Source organism: Chinchilla lanigera, unplaced genomic scaffold, assembly GCF_000276665.1.
Source record: "Chinchilla lanigera isolate Chin_1 unplaced genomic scaffold, ChiLan1.0 scaffold00012, whole genome shotgun sequence".
Classification (NCBI taxonomy): domain Eukaryota; kingdom Metazoa; phylum Chordata; class Mammalia; order Rodentia; family Chinchillidae; genus Chinchilla; species Chinchilla lanigera.
This window is the reverse complement of record NW_004955413.1, coordinates 28,997,249-29,015,035: the sequence shown is the minus strand read 5'-3', so window position 1 is coordinate 29,015,035 and position 17,787 is coordinate 28,997,249. Positions and strand designations below refer to the sequence as shown.

Sequence of the window (17,787 nt, the reverse complement as noted above, 5' to 3'; positions counted from 1 at the left end):
CCAGCAAGCCCGGGTCCCAAGGCCTCCTGGGAGTCAGTAATCCAGCCCGCAGCCCCTCCTAAGCCCCAGTCTCACCCCTGCCACACCGGGCCTGCCTGTGGGGACCCAGGGGAGCCTTACCTTCAGGGCGAGCCTTGGGCTTCTTGAGTCCCCCGTCCAGCATCAGCTCGAAGGCAAAGGCCACATTGTGGACCTGCGGAGGAGGAGCGGGTCAGCACTGCGGCCCCGGCCCCCTGGCCTGCTGGCCACCTGCTGCCTCCCTTCAGAAGGCTGGGTGGCAGTGAGTGTGGAGGGGGCTCTGTTACAGCCACAAGGACCGAGGAGACGCAGGTGGGCACGGAGAGGTGCCAGTGACACACAGCGGCTAGATGGCTCCCACTCCCCACACTGGGACCTGGGGCTGGGGATGGGAAGATGCCCTGCCTGCCCTGGAGGACCCATAGCCACTGAGTCCCCACTCTGCCCCAGACCCCGGCCATGTGATAAGAAGCAACCGTGGTCCCATTTTATAGATGGAGAAACTAAGGCTTTGGGAGGACAAGTCCCTTCAGAGACACCCAGCCTGGACACAGCCCCCGCTCAGAGCAGCCACCTCGTATCTGCCAGGAAGGCCATGAAGAGCTGGGTGTTGCGGGTGGCCTGTCCCAGGGTCTGTGGGACATGGTGCTCTTGGGTCACTGAGCTGGCACTGTGGACACTGCTGGAATATCACCCAGTCTCCAGCTAGGCCTGTCTGATGCCACAGCAAGGCAGACACACCCAGACCCCTCGTGTGTGGAAATGACAGGGCCTCCTCTCTCAGGTCAGAGTGCTGGGCTGTTGTTCTGCTCATGAGCTGCAGAGGTCGGAACGCGCACCCCCATGGCTGTGTTTCAAGGCCACCCGCACCTGGGGTGACCCTGGTCATGCCCAGCATCGACTAACAAACCAAACAAGGCAGAGGGCAGAGTTGAAGAGGACTCTGGGCTCTTGGGGATCGAGCAGCCCTTCCATAACAATGTCTTCATGACTGCAGCAAAAATCAGTCAGAAACCTGGATGATAACTTCACTCTCAGTGTAATTTAAAAATTAGCCAGGAAAGTCACTAACCCTTGGCGAGTGGAACCCACCATGTTAGAAAGCAGCTTGGGTGTTCAGAGAGGCAAAGGGGAGATCAGTCTGCCAGCACCCCTAGCATACTGCCGCCCCCCCACCCCGCTAGGCACAGGAGCGCCACCCAGTGGGAGGACAGGCCATCTCTACGCAGGCTGGATCGGCTCCGGGACCCCAGGTCCTGCCCGTGAGATTCCTAGCCCTCCTACTGGCAGGGCAGGAAGTGGGGACACAGTGCAGGAAGTAGGGTGCCCTGACCTGCAGGGCAGGAGCAGGGCCTGGGGACAGTGGAGGACAGGGTGAGCACTAGGCACAGAGAAGGGGCAAGAGCCAGGACGGGGGTCACAGAGGGTGCTAAGCACAGCCCCCCGGGGGACAGGGCTATCACGGGGCATGGGACCCCTCCTGGAGCAGAGTGAGGTGGGTGCCATCATCCGTTGCTAAAGGGCATGTAACCAGAAGAGCAGAGAGAGGCCCAGGGCCGAACACACAGCGAGTCTGTGTCCGGAATCCGTGCCATCCTCCACCGGCCCCTGCCTCCTGCCTCTAGCTGCCCCCCGGGGAATCCGAGCACACGCACGTGCACCGGCACGCACCTGCGTGCAGAACAAGCTTGGGGTAAAATGCAGACAGGTGAGGACGTGGGAGGAAGAGCAACACAAGACTCCTGCCCCATGGAAAACTCAGGATGCCCGCGTGGGAACGGCCCCTGCACCCCTGACGGCCCTCAAGGCCCACAGAGTCCTTTTCCCGGCACAGGGCAGGGAGGAGGGGAGGCGGCTCAGCGCCTTGCTGGCCAGGGCAGCCTCGGACAAAGGCCCCTTCGTCTGCCTCCTTTCAAAGGGGTGAGAGCTGGGGCTGGCGCTGGGGCGCCGCCTCTGTCATTTGCACAAAGCCGTGGCAAGGGACCCGGCTCCGGAGCTGCTTAAATCCTTGGCTCCTGTCGGCGCCCTTGTCTGCCGGAACAAAGCAAAGACCGCTCCAAAACAAGGCTGCGGCCTCCGGCTCACCAGGGCCTGGGAACGCGCGGACGTCTCGACCTCACTGCGTGACCTCTGAGTTCTAGCGCGCAGGCAGCGGCGTGGGTGGCGCCGAGGGCCCTGCGGCCCCTTCCCTCTGCTCCCGAGCCCCGCGCACTCTCTCCATGTAGCACGGCCAAGGCCTCGCCGATCTGTTCTGATTGCACCTCAGCAGGCAAGCCGGGAGCGGCATTTGGCCACGAGCAAACAGGCTGTGCGGTGCCAGGAGCAAGCAGATTGGTGAACGCTGGCCCCATCCTCTGCTGTTTCCCTGGCTGCCGCCAGCGGCTTCCATTGTGCCTCCTGACTCACGGGTCTAGCACTTCGGGGAAATTAAATGACAGACGCCGGTGAGTCCAAGGCAGTCCAGCCCCGCCTTGGCTGAGGGTTCAAGGTGGCACAGGCTCAACGGCAGAAGCCCCGGAGAGGGACAGTGCTGGGGGCGGGGCGGGCACCCAGCCCCCAGGATCGAATGAAACAACGCTATCTGGGAAATTTTCCTAAGAACACAACCACAGGAATGCCTCGTACATAGGGACACACGCACATCTACGTATCTGTGCGTTCCGGTCCTCCATATCTGTGGGTTCCACCTCTGCAGATGAATCCAAAGGCAGATGGAAAACATGTGGAAAAATAATTGCATCCGTCCTGGGCACGTACAGAGTTTCTTCCCATCGCGATTCCCTAAGCAGCGCAGGAGAGAGACTCTTCACAGAGCCCTGTGCCGCATTAGGTTTTGCCTCCACGCCAACATGATGCCATCTCACCAAGGGTCGTGGCATCCATGCATTTTGGTGTCTGGGGGAGCAGTCCAAGACCCCTGCAGACGCAGGGAGTTGGCTGCACCCACTCGAGAAGATGCCCCATTATCTTAGCAGGAATAAAACAGAAACAAATCAATGCCCACGAGTGGGGAGCAGGGGGACACTAGCACAGAGCCGCCTGGTAGGACTGGGCACCACCCCTGAAAATGGTGCTCGGGAAGCTCAGAGAGCAGCGGGAAACAGCGGGGGCATGCATGTGGCGAGGGCAGGATGCGCAGCTCCACTGACGTTTGACCGCGGTGATTAAAGGTAACGCGGGCGGCGGCAAAGACTGAGGAGGACATGGCGAGCCAAGCTCTGACATGCTGTGCGTCACTGACAGCGACCCCCGAGAGCTGCAGTCCCCCACATGCTGAGCGGGCTCTGGGTTCTAAAGGGCGCAGCAAGGCTGCAGAGAGCTGAGGGATCACCCTCGGCTGTGCCCTTCAGTGAGCAGGCTGGGGTCACGCCCCTGGGACAGAGACCCGGGCCGTACTGAGATTGAACCCGGGACCTCTGCACTGAGCTATATCCCCAGCTCTTTTCTGTTTTCGTTTTTTAACTTTTGAGAAAAGGTCTTACTAAGTTGCTCAGGCTGGGCTCGAACTTGCGATTGTCCTGCCTCGGCCTCTGAGAGTGCTGGGATTACAGGGGTGCGCTACCGCACGAATGTACACCCGTACCTTCTGATCGAAGCTCTCTGGAGTCAAGTAGAAGTTGTGGAGGGGGACGAAGTAGTCCTCCAGAAGGCCCATGAGCAGGACGAGGTACACACCGTCTGCAAACTGCAGAGAAACACCTGGTGACATTTCTGGGAGAGCACTTTGTGCGTGCTCAAGAGGGAGATTTTACAGCCAAATGATCCATCCCTCCTGCATGCAGGCGAGAGATCTGAAAGCAAGGAAGGCCAGGTTGGAGTCTCTGAGACTCAACTCCCAACCCACAAAGAACAAAGAAGAGGGGAGAGATCTGAGCACGGGGGGGTACTAGGTGGGCAGGACATGCTGCGTGTCCAGCTGGAGCGGAGGTCTGCACTGGGAGTTCAAGGCCACCCTGGGCTACTTAGTGAGTTCAAGGCCAGCCTGAACGACCTATCGAGACCCTGTCTCAAAAACAAAACAAAAAAAGGAAACCATGAAATGACCAACACCTGATATGAAAAGCCCTGCCTGTCACCAGGGGCCTGTCCTTCTGGGGGCTCCCAGGTCACTGCATGATCTCAGCTCATGGGCAGGGCAGACTTTGCCTCCTTTTTCCAAAAAAGAGGCTATGGAGTGGATAAGGACAGAGGCAAATCCAGTCTAACATGCTGGCTCTGGGACTGATCCTGGGAGGGAGAGTGGCCTGGGACAGCGCTGAGTGTGGAGACCGTCCTAGTCTCCACGACACGTGCTGCCTGGCTCTGCACCTCCACGGTGGGAGTTAAACCCGAGGAGGGTACCAGGCCGCAGGTGGCTGTGCACGAAGAGGTCACTGTCCCCTGCATAGCAGCCTGGAAACATCCAACCTCCAGGGGCCGGCTTCGGAGCGCAGCGTGGCCAGCTGTGGAGAAGCGGCTATTAAAAGTGACAGAGTCTAGATGGACAGACTGAACAGGAGAGAGAGGATCTGACAGCCGCGCGCGCGCACACACACACACACACACACACACACACACACACACACACACACGCACACACACCGCTCTTTCTCCTACAAGAAAAGATGCCTATAATAAATTCAGGAACAAAAAGCACATTACAAGACAGCTGTACCGTGTGATCCACTGTCATTTGAGAAAACACATTTATGCTCATAAAATATCTCAGGAGAGAAACATCCACCCATTCCCTGTACTTAGTTCTGCCTGGGGAGTTTGAAGGGGAGAGTTCGGGCGAGGAGAGAGAATTTCCACTCCGTGCTCCGCAGGCTTGGGGACTGTTAACGTGTCGAACAGCCAATGTGCAGCAGATGAACGGCAACATTAGGAAACTGCTGCAAATAATATAAATGTGCTTGCTTAGGATGCACAGACAAATACGCACACCAGAAAACAGACTGTCTGGGCTCCACTTGCAGGCCTGCTGCCTGTGCACGGCCAGCCACGCGGGTGGGGAGGCAAGCGGTCGCCAAAAATCCCTGGGCCCGCTCATCCCTGGGGGATGGGATGACGGGTGACTTTTGTTTGCTTTGCTTATCTGCATTTTCAGACATTTCCACAATGAACCTGAATTACTTTTTTAATTAGAAAAGCAAACGAGACAAATTAAAGAAAGGGAAAGGCGCAGGACAGCCAATCCAGGGGCTTAAGAAGGATCAGCGATGCATTAGGGAAGTCTGCACCGAGAACGCAGAAGTCTCCAGCTAATCCGGGGAAAATTATATTTTGTCTTTAATGCCCACCAAGCGCTTGAGAACATATTTCCACCGTGCTCCTTCGGCTCTGGGGGGTGGGGTATATTTTATACACCTTACTGCCGAAGGCAGACCTCATGCACGTTCACCCGAAGATATTTACTGAGCATCGGTGAGACTCAGGTCCGGGTGAAGGGTGGGGGGGCCCCACCATGCAAGCAAAGAGGATGGAAGTTCCAGGCACAGGGACCCACACATGCAAAGGCCCTGGGGTAGCTGGAGGTAGAGCCTTGGAAGGTATGATGGGTTGAACTTTGACTCCAAAAAAGAGATGTCAGAGTCCTAGTGTTAGGACCTGAGAATGTCACCTCTCCAGAAACAGGTGATTAGCTCTCGATGGAGTTATTATGGCGGGGCCTGGCCCAACACTGCCAAGCCCTTGTAAGAAGGTGCAACGCAAACTCAGAAACAGGCCCCAGGAGAAATTTCCAGTCGCATGGAATGGCCCGGCCTGACCTATCAGCCCACTGCGTACCTGGGTCTCCAGCTCCGTCACCTCCAAGTTCAGCTTGTTCAGGTGCTTGTTCACAAACGTGATGAGCGACTGTGAAAGCAGAGAGAGAGGGAGGGCCGTCAGGGGCCACGTTCCATCCCCACGGAGCGGGACAGAGACCGCGTACCCCAGCCCTGGCTTCTTGAAGTGTGTCTGGAATCTCCTCTGTTCGCTGAGATAAAGCAAGCATTAATTCAGCAGCCCTTGGCCGTGGTGGGCTGGCGCCATGTGTACGCAGCTGGAGAAGAATCACACCAACCCGTGTGCATGATTCTGATCCACACATGCACAGGCCGTACTTAGCAGCCACATGGAATACAGTGCTCTTACGGATAAAATTGTCAGGAAAGAGAATCAAATTTGCAGGTGTGTCCTGGATGTGACCCTGGATGCCAAAGGGCAGACTCCAAGTGTGGCGAGGGAAAGGCGGCCCCTCCCGTGCCCAACACACCCTGCCGTGACTTCACCTCAGGGCTGCAGGGCTCTGTGTGCTCTTACCTGGGCACCGAAGGCCACTGGCTTCTCTCTGGCAAGATGTGTGCTCTGTAAAGTCTCAGCAATCAAACCCAACTTTAATGGAAAATCAGTTCCACTCTAGCTGCCCTGCCCTGGCTGTGACCCCGTTTCCTATTCATTCTGTCTGGATTTGCTGAGGCACTACTTTGGGGCAGGTGCAATGCATGGTGCTGGGGACATCAAGACAGAAAGAGAGAGTCCCGGTCTGTGAGTCCTGCAGACTCCCAGTGGTAGGGCCAGGGAGACCAAAGGACAGGGTCCTGCCTGGCCAACCAGCACCGTGGGGAGCTTCCTGGGCACGTGAGGGGAGGACCACGCACCCCGGTGCCGTGCCCAGCTAAGAGGGAGGCGGGGAGTGGCCAAGTAGCCACTCAGCCCAGACGCACCTGTGAAGCTCTGGCATCAGCCTTTGGCTGGATGTGACTGGGGGAGGGGTCTTGGGGATGTGACAGTGTCCCTGCCTCCGTTCCAGAGCACAGGGGGCCACCCACGCCACAGCTTGCCCTGGGGGTTGGGGGAGGGCAGGCTGGAGGCTGGAAGGCACAATCAAATAAAAGGCATCGCTTCTCCGCTCCTATAAAATGCACCTTTGCAAAAGACGAGCTGGCAGCCCGTCTCCCAGAAGACGCAAGCTGCCCTTGGCCCGTCGTATTCAATGCCAGGACCACGCAGTGTGCGCGGACGTGATTGCAGTTTACCTGCACTGCGCCCCTGAGAGGTGGGTAACGCCTCTGTCCTTGCTTGACGGCTGGGGTAACAGAGGCTGGTGGGGTGTGACTCGCCCCAGCCCACAGCCAGCGAGGGACTCTGATTAGACTCTTCCTCCCCTGCATGTCCACTGGGCTGGTGCTGTTGGGGCCCCAGGCCGGGAGGGGCAGGGGTGGGGTGCAGGGCAGTGCGCTGCGGGCCCAGGCCTGGCAGCCCAGAGGGCCGCCCAGCAGGAGTTCGGGCTCACTGTGTGACCTGGGACCAGCATTTCCCCAGCACGGGCCCCACAGGAAGAGAAACGGATCCCACTCTCACACAGGACGGAAACACTTCCAGCAAGCTCTCCTGGGGAGTCAGGATGCCGCGAGCACGGCGGCTGGGACGCTGCTAGCCAGGTCCCAGGCAGGCGCTATGGCCACTCCGGGCCACCAGAGGAGGCGAAGGACGTCTGCAGAGCCTCAGCTCCTTCGGGGGGAACAACCCTTCCTGGCAGCTGGTAGCTCCCACCAGGACTCCAGAGGCGCGCGGGTCCCCGACGGGAACCGGGCCAAGTGCGCGCCTGCAGCCGGCTGCTCGCTGGCGGCCACGCGCAGCCTGGCGGTAACAAGGCGGGTGACAGCCAGCAGGTTGACGCGCTTAAAAACATTTCCACATTGACAAAGGCCTGGAGTCAAGTCGTAATGAACCGCCACGAACTGCCTGTCGCTTTCGGGCTCCTAATTCGCTTCACTGAAGCAGAGGGAGGGCAGGAAGCCACCCCGGGAGCAGGGACACCGGGTGAAAAGGTGTAATTTTATGCGCCGCAGCCCCACTTCTGACTGTAATTACATTTCAGTCCCTGAGGAAAACATCTCCGAGATTCCAAACATTTGCCCCCTGCATCCCTAAGGTGGGTGCTGGGGCTGCAGAAAGCTGGGGGGGGGGGAGAGGGGACCTGCAGCGGGGACCCGGAGACCCCAGGGGGGACATAGCCGCCACCCCTTACCTTCTTCACCACGGTCAGCTTGTCCGGGGCGTGGTCGAAGAGTGTGTCGAAGGCATCTCGCTCTGCCAGGACATGCAAAGAGACGCAGGGAGAGGGGATCACAGGCAGCCTGGGTGCCACCCAGATCCCCAACACCCAGGGGACCAGCTGCTATGGTCCCTGGGCATGCGGCCCCTGTGCCTGCCAGCATCCCTGAAATCCTGTCACAGCAGTGGGCCACAAGGCAAAGCCCAGGGTGTGGAGTGCTTGGATCAACACCAAGGCTGGGCTGGAAGCCCCGTGGCACCTTTGACGCCAGCCTCCGCTTGGCAGGGACTGAGCGAGCACACGTGGGCACTTTCCCGGGAATGCTGTGCCTCGCCCTGCCGTGTCCCAGGGAGTCTTCTCTGTGAATCCCATCCCACCAGAAGTGCTGCCTGGCGCCCGTCCCACTGCCCCTAACCGGGCACCGAAGCTCCCCCGCTGCCCGCCCCTCCACGTGTCCCCACCCCTGGCCAGCAATGGCAGCCCTTCAGGCACATCGGGACTGCTTCCGGCTAAAGTCTGTTCTCTCTCCCATGGCCTGGGGCTGTCACCACCTCGCATCCCTCACGCGCCTGCCTCGGGGCCTTGGCACCTTCAGCTCTGGCTGCCTGGCAGCTGCTCCCAGGCCACCTCCCCCGGGCTCTCCACCTCCGCTATCTGTCCTCCCACCCACGGTCCGTCCCCACTTTGCACCACTACTCAGATGGCGTCTCATTCTGATTTGTCTGCTGTCGGCTGGGCCATCAACTCCTCACAGCTGGGCACCTGCTGCCTGAGCAGAGAACAGTGGAGGGTTGGCAGCCGGTGCTCGGGGTCCGTGGCAGCAATCCTGGGGGATCTGCCTCTGGTGACAGCTTCAGGGACGGCAGCTCGTATCTCCCCAAGGTGCCCCCTCCCCCTCCTCCCCAGGGAGCCTCAACTATGCTGCTGCTGACACAGGGCTCAGGGAGTCTCCCCCAGGCAGGAAGGAGGCGTGGAGGTGTGTGGAGGAACCTGGGTCCCTGGCTGCTGTCCTCAAGGTCCCCAGGGGACAGCACGTGGTGGGGGACGAGGCCAGCGGCCAGCCGTGGGGGGGTTCCATCCTCAGGGCACAGCCCAGGGAGCGCAGCCTGGTGGGCTGGGGTGGGGCAGAGCAACCACCCCGGCCTGTGCATGGGGAGAAGCGAGCGGCCATGGAGGCCCAGCTGTCCTCCCCACCCAGCCCCAAGAAGAAAGCGCTGGGCACCCATGGGCCAGGGCCCAGGAGGCCACTCACAGCCCAGCCTGTCCCAGCCACGCCTGGAACCTCTTCCCTGGCTTTGGGGGAGGGAAGAGGTGAAAAGGGACACAAGGAAAGTGTGCATGTATGTGCATGTGTGCACGCGTGTGTGTGCGGGCAGGTGTTGGGGGAGGGGACAAGGCCTCCTCCACCTGAAGGCTGACGTCGCCCTCCCGATGCCAGCCCTCCTAAGGTGGCAGAGGTAGATTGTCTCCGTGATCACCTATGTCAGACTGTCCTCCACAGGAGCCTGTCAGGGGTAAGAACAGAGCTGCATCTCCACCAAGCACTGCGCGAACTTTCCCTGCGGCCTATGAGGAGCCCCAGGAGCGGAGCTGGGCTTGACGTCAGCGGTATATTTAGCTGGGCCACCGCTGGGCTGGCGGAGGCAAGCCACGCAGGAGGCTGCCGGCCGCTGAGACGCCGCCCACGCCTGCCACCACGGTTCCTCGGGACCCTGGGGGCACATCACGTGGCTACACAGCCTGGAGAGGCAAGAGGGTCAGGAGAAGAGGCCGTGGAGACCAGGTCACACACAGGGCCTGCGCAGGCCTTTGCGTGCCCCTGTAAGGATGAAAACAGATCAGGGTGCAGGGGCTGGGGATATAGCTCAGCGGCACAGCACCTGCCTGGCAAGCGCAAGGTCGCGAGTTCAATTCCTGGTACCGGGGGAAAAAAAAAAAAAAACAGATCAGGGTGCAGATCCCAGTTCAGTGACTTAAAAGTCCACAGACTGAAGCTGGGTGTAGTGGCACACTGGGAGGCTGAGGCAGGAGTACTGAAAGTAAAAGCCCAGCTTGAGTGATTTAGCAACTTAGCAAGATCCTGTCTCAGTTTTTTTTTTTTTTTTTTTTTTTTTTTTTTTTTTTTTTTTGGTTTTTCTCCGGTACTGGGAACCGAACTCACGACCTTGCGCTTGCCAGGCAGGCGCTTTTGCCGCTGAGCTAAATCCCCAGCCCCCTCAGTTTTTTTTTTAAAAAGTTATGGCTATAGCTCACTGGGAGAGCCCTGGGTTCAATCCTCAGCACAGCAAAAGCGAACAAAAGCAGTCCACAGACCTTAGGTAAATGTCCTCCCTCTCCAAATTGTCTCCTCCTTCCAAAAGCAGGAGGCCCCCTGTGCAGTGACCTGTGGACCACAGCCCAGCTGCACCCCTGGGTCCCAGCAAAGTTGTCTTCCTTACTGACAATTTTATTTTTAAACCAGGAAAATTGTGAACTTCTGGCTTCTGTTGGAGAGGGGAGGTGTGGTGTCAGGCCCACAGGGACAGGACTCAGCGGTGTTCCCCCAGTGGCACCTGCCCCATTGCCACCCCGAATGGAGGCTGAAGGGCAGTGACTCGGCCACGTTCCTCTCAGCTGGTCCCTGGGGGCACCCAACTTTGGGCCCGGGGATTGCAGGCCGGAGGGACAGGCCAAGAAGGAGCCATGAAACCTGAGTTGGGATTTATAGGGCTGAGGGGAAGAAAGGCACGGAAAGGTTGGTATGGTGGTGCACACCTGTAATCCCAGCCCTCAGGAGGCTGAGGCAGGAGGATCACCGAGTTCACGGTCAGCCTGGGTTACATAGTGAGTTCGAGGCCAGCCAGACTATATAGTGAGACCCTGCCTCAACACAGGAAAAAAGGCATTGCAAGCAGAAGGAACAGAATATGCAAAGGGAGGCATGAGCCAGTCCAGTTGTTCCATGGGACAGTGGAGTTGAGGCCAGTATGATGCCTGGAGGTGGTGACCTTGGGCTGGAGTTTCAAACCCAGCTCTGCTGGAAGAAATGAGAATCATGAGGAGAAGCCGGGGTTACAACCAGCAAGGAGGGATGCGGGACCAGGTCCTCCTTGTCCTCCATCCCACGTGGCCTCGAGGAGCTGGGGAGAGGGAGGGGCTGCCTGCCAGAGATGAGGAAACCAGCAAAGCCGCTGCCATGGAGACCAGCTACAACCTCAGCTCCCAGGGGAGCGAAAATCCTGCTCCCTGCCCCAGCCAGGGCCAGGACAGGGTGCTGACAGCCGGCAGGGCCTCCCCGGAGCCTGGCTGCCTGCTGGTGTGATGAGCAGAGTAGGGTGCATGGGGCGGAGCGCCTCCCTCTAGGTTCAGAAGTAGTGGCAGAGAACTTGGCTCCTGGCAAAGCCCAGCCGGCGACCAGTGACCGGGGGACCAGCCTGTGTTCAGGCAGCTCTTGCAAGGGGTCAAGAGAGCCAGCAAATGCTGGTGTGGCCAGTGATAAGTGGCCACGGGTAGAAGGAGTGAGCCACAGAACCATTTATAGGGAAAGCAGCTCAAGTGCTGGGCTCAGAGGGGAAGTTTCCATGCTGTCTTCAACCTCTGAGTAGACAGGTCCCAGGCTTTCACAGGAACGGCAAGGAAAAGTGCGCATGTGTGTGCATGTGTGTGTGTGCAGGCACGTGTTGGGGGAGGGGACAAGCGCCATCCATCAGCCCTCTGGGGGGCAGCCCCCCAAACACGCAGTAACCCAGGCGGAGCACATCCTCCCGCTCAACACTCACACGGCTCCTTTCCCACCCAGTTCCAAAGAGGTGACGGACAGGCCGAGGGGCACCAGTGGCAACCGACCCCAGGGAGGCGTCCTGAACCACAACCCTTCTGGTGGGAAACCTAGGGGTGAATGTTCACCCCAAGAGGGCAGCCCTCGATCCTGTTCCCTTGGCTGATTCCGGCCCTTGTGGTCAACTTCCTTCCCCACCCTTCCACCCTCAGCCAGCTTCCCACATCCGAAGACCCCCACGACCCCATCCTTTACCCCTCCCGGCTCTGCATTGGGGGCCGGGAAGCCCACGGGTCCAGGTCCCGCTGCCCGACCAGGCGACCCTGGGAGCTCCTGGGACCCCCTAGGGTGCCGGGGACCTGACTCCCTCCACCCACATTGTCCCAGCCAGGTTACTTACCAAACCGGCCCATCATCATCCTGCAGACAGGAAGAGAGAGAGAGAGGTCAGGAGGCTGGGTCATAAGTAGCGTGACAGGCCGTGCAGGGTGATCAGAGGAAGCCACCCTGCCTGCCAGGTGAAGGGCGACTGGGAGGGACGGACCCATGCTTCGCCACATTCACCCTGCTCCGTGACAATGGGGGCCCGCGTGTGGGTGGCACTGGCACCAGCTCAGCAGCAAATCACCCACCCCTGCGGTACAGAGGCCGCGTGCAGCCGTGAGCAGGGGCCGTGTGCAGACAGGGTGCACTTTCAGGGACAGCGACACTACAGGTCCACAGCGTTTCCACACGGGCCAGGCGCCCAGGCGGAGGGTGTGTACGAGATGCTCTGGGAACCGGAAGGGAGCCGGGAGGGCCTCCTGGAGGGGTGACCTCACGTCCACCTCCAGAAAGAGGAGGCGGAAGGTACTGGGACCAGAGGGGAGGGGCGGTGACAAGGCCCCAAGGAACTCAAGGTGCCCTGGTCCCGCAGGAGGTGCGCCAGGAGGCAGACGTGGGCGAGGTGTACCCCACACAGGCGGAGGCCAGGGATGGCTGTCAGCTGCACGGGGGCACAGGAGGGTCAGGGACAGGAGGGATCAGACCCAGAGACAAGAGGCCGGGCAGGAGGCTGGCGGGCAGACCTGGGCATCGGCCTGCAGACTTGACGGTGGCTTCTCAGGACCCCAGGGCCACCCTCGCTGTGCAGCTGCCCAGGGGCTGGGCCCCCCGTTCCTCCCTTAGGACTCGGGGCTCCTGGTATCCGGCTGAGGCGGCCTCCCGGGGCTCCTCACACCCTGCCTTCTGCCCTGACATCCCCACGAATGTGCCTGAACCCCGCCCCCCCATCCCCTACTCTCCCAGCCAGTCCCTTCCCCCCCTGGGCACCCTGGGGGGTCGCACGCAGGTGTCTCCTGGGCCTCCCTGACGGCACACACGTGCAGGAGGCGTCTGGAAGCCCGCGTGTGAGTTCACGGCGCAGTGACAAACCGCTGCGAACGAGCGGGTGGGCAAGCTGGGACCCTCCGTGTGTCAACACCGTTTCGTGCGAAGCAGGCCCAGGCAAGAAGCACAAACGTGCTGGATTTTAAAGATCCTGAGCGGGTGTCTGAGGGCTCCTAAAATCCACACACCGAATAAATATACTATTTGATTTGCTATGTTCAATCGGCTTGGAGCCTTTTAGACTAAGAAGAGCCCGCCTTCCGGCTTTCAGTAAGAGATGGGAGAGGGCTTGGCAACGTCAGCGCCAGCCGGAGCGAAGCCCAGGTGAGGATGTGCAGCTCTTCTCTCCGAGGCGGAGGGGGCAGGTCTCGGTGACCACCCTGAAGCAACACCGCCAACCCAGCCAAGCTCTCAGAGCCCCCGACCCAAGTATGGAAGAAAACACCGCAGGCTTCGGGAGGGGACTCGGTTCTACCGGGGGAAACGAAAGAAAGTGGGCGGGGCAGGAAAGCCGGGCAGAAGTCTGCGTGGACAGCGCACCCTGAGGCCCAGGGACCCGGCCCGGAAGTCACGCGGGAGGGCAGCTGGCGGGGCCACTTACTCGGTGGTTGTGGTCAGCTCCTCTGAGACGTGGCTGGAGTGGAGCAGGCCTTCCCGCTTCTGAAAACCCCAAAATACACAAATCAACACCCGAGAACTGGGTGGGCAGAGGAGTGAGGGGAGGGGCAGGGGGCAGGGTGGCAGGAGCCGTGTGCAGGCAGACACCCTGGGCAGGAGACCAGCTGAGACCTGCCTGCACGGGTGCCCCGTGGTGACCACAGGGGGCCCTTCGGGCAGCCGCGTCCCGTGCCCCCCCCCGCCCCCACACTCTGTTCCCACGCTGCCCCAGGTGCCGGGCGCTGAACTTGGCCCAGGAGAAAGGGCTGGCTCGGGCTCCCACTACGCCTTGCAGCTCTGCGGCTGAGCAGGGTGACGACTGGGGACACTCGGTGAGACAAGATGTGCGCCCTGCTCCGAGTGGGGGCCGGAGCCCACGTCCCCCGAGAACCTCCGCACGTGATCTTCCTGGGAAAGGAGTCCTTGCAGACGCCAGTGGGGAAGAGGCCACGCTGGGTTATGGCAACCCTGAACCCAACGTGACGGACGGCTTCAGGAGAGGAGAGAGACCCGAGGCACAGAGAGAACAGCGGTGGCTGCAAGCCCGGGGAGCTGGGAAGGACAGGAGGAGGCCGTGTGGCCCTGCAGACGCCTCGACTTCGGACTTCCGGCCCTCAAGTGTGAGGAATCGATCTGCGTCTGAGGCCCGCAGCTGTGGCACTGGCTATGGCCCGGGGAGGCTAACCGGGGCACGTGAGGTACTTCTCAGGGCCTGGCAGGTACACGGGGCGCACAGAGGTGGGGAGCAGGGTAACTGTGGGGTGAAGCCCACCAGTCACCACCACAGGCCCCTACTTGAACCCCGGAGGGACGGGGAATCCGCGTCCGGGAGAGGTGGACACTGTCCGTGGTCGGAGCTGCCCTCCCCGTCCCGAGCGGCCTCCAGGGAGCCGAGGGCCAGTGATCGTGAAGGAGTAACCGCTGCCAGCCTCTGTCGGCTTGCTGATGGCTTCACCCAGCCTGGTTCTTGGACAAGAAAAGCCCAGGACACTGGCTCACGTATTCCCACACTCAACCTGGCGTCAGCTCCTACCAGATGCTGGGCACAGGCCGAGGCAATGGAGACACAAAGCGACAGAGTTAAAGGTCTGCGGCTTGATCTCAGTTCGGCAGGGAAGTCCCTGCAGCTCAGTGAAATGGAGGGCCGGGGGGCAGACGAGGCCCCGGGTTTCTCTCTTGCATCCAGGAAATGGCACCTGCCTGCTATCTCGGGTTGGGTAAGCAGTGACCAGAGCAAGCCCAGAGGTGCGGGGACCCGGGAAGGTCAGCCAGCTCCTCGGACTCCTTCCCCTCCCCTCCCCGCTTCCCGCACGCTGGGCACGGCCCAGAGAATCCTGTGACCCTGGTCGGCGCAGCAGGCGCCAGCAAGTGCTTGCACGGGTCACTCAAACTTTCCGCAACCCCAAACGATTCTCTTGGACAGAAGTGCAGGTCTGAAAGGAAATACCCAGGTCCCCGAGCCACACAGGGCTCCCGAGCCCAAGGCTGACGTAGGTGCTTGGGGCAGCCCCTCCCAGCCGGCTGCCCGGAGCAAGCAGGCGTCCAAGACGAGGGACCGCAGGAATGGTCCCCCCCGGCCCCGGCCCACGTCACTCCTGCCGACCACAGACATCCTTGCCAGGAAGGAAACAGCGAGAGTCGGCAGGTGACCTCTGCCGGAGGCCAGCAAGGGCCTTTCCTGGGGTAACAAAGGGGTCAGGATGGCTTCGGAAAACACAGGCTCAGCCAGATCCTCATGGACCGCAGGGAGACCGCAGGACCGATAAGTTGAAAACCCGGAGAGCAGCGTGGAGCCGGATGTCTCAAGTAACACACACCCCCGGACGTCCAGGTTCTGAGCACAACCTCAGCTCTCTGGCAGAAGCAGCCGCGCCCCTAGCTCTGCGTGTTTTCCTCATTCAGTGCCCCCAGCCGCCCAGGAGAGGACGCGGTACCCAGCGGGCGTCCAATGTATGCTTATGTGGCGGCGTATTCAGTGCTCCTACAAGCTAAAGGAAAGGAGGCACGAGGACCCAGGCCCTGGCTGCACTTCTCCCAGTGAATCAAAAGAAATGAACCTAAAAAAGAGATAATGGGGAATGATGGCTCTAATACCCAGCAAACGCAAGAGCCTTTAATTTGGGTATCTATTTCATACCGCCGGTCTCAACCTCCTCCAGTGAGTAATAAGCACATTCAAGGGGATTGAATTCCGACTCGTTGGCTCCGGAGAGAAATGAATGTTCTTTTCAAAATTCTGGAAAATTAAACCTTAACACTCTCGTGCCGCTGGTTCTGCCTCTCTCCAAATCAGGGCCGTTGTTCCTGCTCCAATCATTTATCTCCGAGCAGGGGTGAGGGACGCGTTTTGTTAAGAGGGGAACATGGAAAGTAGCTTCTAGGGAGGAAAAAAGGAGAGAGAAAAAGCTGGAGAATTCCAGGAGGACAGAGCCAGGCCGCGCTGGGCGGGTACTCACCCGGACGACCACCACCTGCACCGACACGTGCTCGGGGAGGCGGATCGGGGCCTGGAAGTGCATGGCCAGCGAGACCAGCAGGTGGATGATGGCCACCAGGTTCTTGCCGTGGATGGCTGGCGGGGACAGAAGAAGAGGCCTCTGTCAGAACCTGGGCCCACACCCAAGAGGCCCAGGCTCAGGAGACCGAGGAGACCCGGACGCAAGGAGCATGAAAAAGCAAAGAGTGAAACAGCATTCCACGTGAACTCATTTCTAGTTTGTGAGTTTTTTTTTTCCTTTCGTGTTGGCTGAAGGTGACTTGTGCCACCGCTTGGAGAGCTTGGTGTCCAAGCTGTTGTTAAAAGCAGTGAAAGGGAGGTGTGGGGGGCACAGGTCACCGCCATGTACGCCTGTCACGGTCATGCGCGCCACTATTATCCTTGCCCCTGAACAACTTCCCCTTCTGCACAAGCAGCCATCCCCACGGGGGTCGGCACCAAGGGCAGGTGCTGTCCTGGGGATGCCTGACACTGACTCCCACCCGGCCTGAGCTGCCTGCTGCCCTGCGCACTGCCTGCTCGGCCTCCCGTGTGCACATCCAAGGTGTGTCACAGCCACTCCGTGCAGGGCTTCACAGTTTACAAGGCACTGGCTCCCCGCAGCCTGTGACTGTGGGGGGGGCGGCTGTCCAAGGCCACCTGCTTCGAAACGGGGGCCAGGGCCCGAGGCCACAGCTCACTGCCCTGCCAGGAGGAGGAAGAGGAGGACAGGGCCAAGGACCACTGTCCAGCCTCCTGGCCAGCCCATGTCTGTGCTAGGAACACTGTGATGTCACACTATCCTAAATGCAGCCCTCTCTGACATATTCCCAGGCCAACACGGGCTCCTGGGGACCTGCTTTGGGGTTGCCAGCAAAACAGCTCACTTAGCATCAGCACTGTGGGTGACTGGAGTTGAGTTCTCTGCCTCTGCAGCCGCCCTGACCTCCCCAGTCAGAATCCACTCCTCCACTTGAAGCAGGGAGAACACAGAACCGCATGCTGACAGTTCTTAGGTGTGAGCTTGGCCACTCTGCGTCCTGGGACCGGATTCTCTTCTCTGACAGCAGCAGGGGGAGGCGGTTTTTAAATGCAAGGCCAGACGCGGTGACAAGAGGAGGGGTTCCCTCGGGTCCCCACCCTGGGGCACTCACAGTCCACGTTCCACCGCAGCGCCCAGCCGTGTGGCCGTAGCAGGTCGTGCACGGCTTCCAGAACCGTCTGCAGCTTCTGCCTCTGCCCTATCTCCGACTGGGTCACCTCGGCCACGTCCAGCTTGCGGTCTGCCAGTTTTTCTGCAAGGACAGAGCAAGTGGAAGAGCGTCAGAAGAAGCAGCAGCCCCCAGAGCTGCCTGGCCGTCTGCTGGGGGGTGGGGTCCCCAGGGCAGGCAGGTCGCCAAGCTGGGAACCTCTGACTTCGAGGTCACTCTTATTCCTGCAAAAACAGTTCCGGGAGCGGGAGGTGAAGCAGTAGGGACGAAGCAGCAT

The 17,787-nt window shown here is 60.2% G+C and overlaps 1 protein-coding gene across 1 annotated transcript in view; it reads right to left on the bottom strand.

Annotated features, from left to right (window-relative positions):
* Parvb (parvin, beta) overlaps positions 1–17,787 on the bottom strand; it is a 57,817-nt gene that overhangs the window by 5,395 nt on the left and 34,635 nt on the right. The window contains exons 5-12 of the mRNA XM_005379454.2: positions 17,454–17,594; positions 16,280–16,395; positions 13,768–13,826; positions 12,199–12,218; positions 8,015–8,076; positions 5,788–5,856; positions 3,602–3,703; positions 121–193 (exon numbers count right to left, since the gene is read on the bottom strand). Of these exons, the coding sequence (XP_005379511.2) occupies positions 121–193; positions 3,602–3,703; positions 5,788–5,856; positions 8,015–8,076; positions 12,199–12,218; positions 13,768–13,826; positions 16,280–16,395; positions 17,454–17,594 (642 nt within the window). The remainder of the gene's footprint in view (positions 1–120; positions 194–3,601; positions 3,704–5,787; positions 5,857–8,014; positions 8,077–12,198; positions 12,219–13,767; positions 13,827–16,279; positions 16,396–17,453; positions 17,595–17,787) is intronic.